Source organism: Aplysia californica, unplaced genomic scaffold (assembly GCF_000002075.1).
Source record: "Aplysia californica isolate F4 #8 unplaced genomic scaffold, AplCal3.0 scaffold00022, whole genome shotgun sequence".
In the NCBI taxonomy this organism is placed as follows: domain Eukaryota; kingdom Metazoa; phylum Mollusca; class Gastropoda; order Aplysiida; family Aplysiidae; genus Aplysia; species Aplysia californica.
This window is the reverse complement of record NW_004797292.1, coordinates 1,955,540-1,956,645: the sequence shown is the minus strand read 5'-3', so window position 1 is coordinate 1,956,645 and position 1,106 is coordinate 1,955,540. Positions and strand designations below refer to the sequence as shown.

Sequence of the window (1,106 nt, the reverse complement as noted above, 5' to 3'; positions counted from 1 at the left end):
GGGGGGAGGAGGAGGTATTGTGAAATCAGGCTCTCGTCAACAAACTGAAATTGAAGAAATCACCTTTTATGACCGTAAAAAAAAGGAATTCAGAGTGGATTTTACTGCGAGAAAAAAAGAGTTCATTAAAATCACACTCAAAAAAAGTAAATTGTGCAGTTTCAAAGGACACTCAAGCTTCAGAAGCCACCAAACTTGGAGGCCATTTACTATTTGTTTTTATCCTTGACAACAGAGAACCCACCTTCTTTCAATCGCAAATATTTTGTGTTCTATTCAAGACAGGTATAGGAAGATAGGTCAAGGTAATTCAAGATAAAAAAAAAAATTTTAAATCGAGAGAAAGACTTAATGACAAAGTTGATACCTAGATCTACTCCATATGTCCGAAATTTGTCGAGCGACTAATTCCACCTCGACGAAGAATAGTTAATTAATTAATTATTGTTTTGCTTATTCGTTCATATACTTATTTATTCATATACATATCTATTTATCTATTTAGTTATCTATTAATTTGTTTTTTTTTTATCTGATTGTTTTCTTTTCTTATATTTTGGAAAAGGAGGGTGGGGGGAGTGATCATCCGTCCCGGCGGGATTCTCTTCAGCCTGTAAGCGAACTGACAGTCTCACTAAGTTGTTCTTTGGCCTGCCTTTGTACTTACAGTACCGTCTAGGCTAGGCATAGAAATCTAGGCCTACTGGCACGATGACGTTGGTTATGCGAATATAGATCTAGATTCTGATCAAGTAAAAAAAAAATGCACTTGGCAGAACATAATATAGACTAATATTATTATAACAATATAGTGATCTAACATACGAACCGGATAGAACCATTTTATGACAACAAGGAAAACAATAAGAAATGTCCCTGCGAAAATCAGTAAGTCCAACATTGTGACGCAGGTGTTCAAATCAATGACGGGATGCGTCCTCTCCCTGCAGCAGCAGCAGCTAGCTATTAGGCCTGGGTAGAAACCGAATAAATTATTCGAATAACCGAATACGAGCCCAAAAACTAGGTCTCCGGTTAATTTTTCCAAAAACTAGGTACCTAGTTTCTGATTCGTTTTCTTTTTTTGTTATTGATTCGCTTTGAGA

General features: G+C 36.2%; 1 protein-coding gene across 1 annotated transcript in view; it reads right to left on the bottom strand.

Annotated features, from left to right (window-relative positions):
• The window catches only part of LOC101863867 (cytochrome P450 20A1), an 18,094-nt gene extending 17,095 nt beyond the window's left edge, over positions 1-999 (bottom strand). The window contains exon 1 of the mRNA XM_005090833.3: positions 830-999. Within this exon, the coding sequence (XP_005090890.1) occupies positions 830-901 (72 nt within the window). The 5' untranslated portion in view covers positions 902-999. The remainder of the gene's footprint in view (positions 1-829) is intronic.
• Between the last annotated feature and the right edge of the window lie 107 nt (positions 1,000-1,106).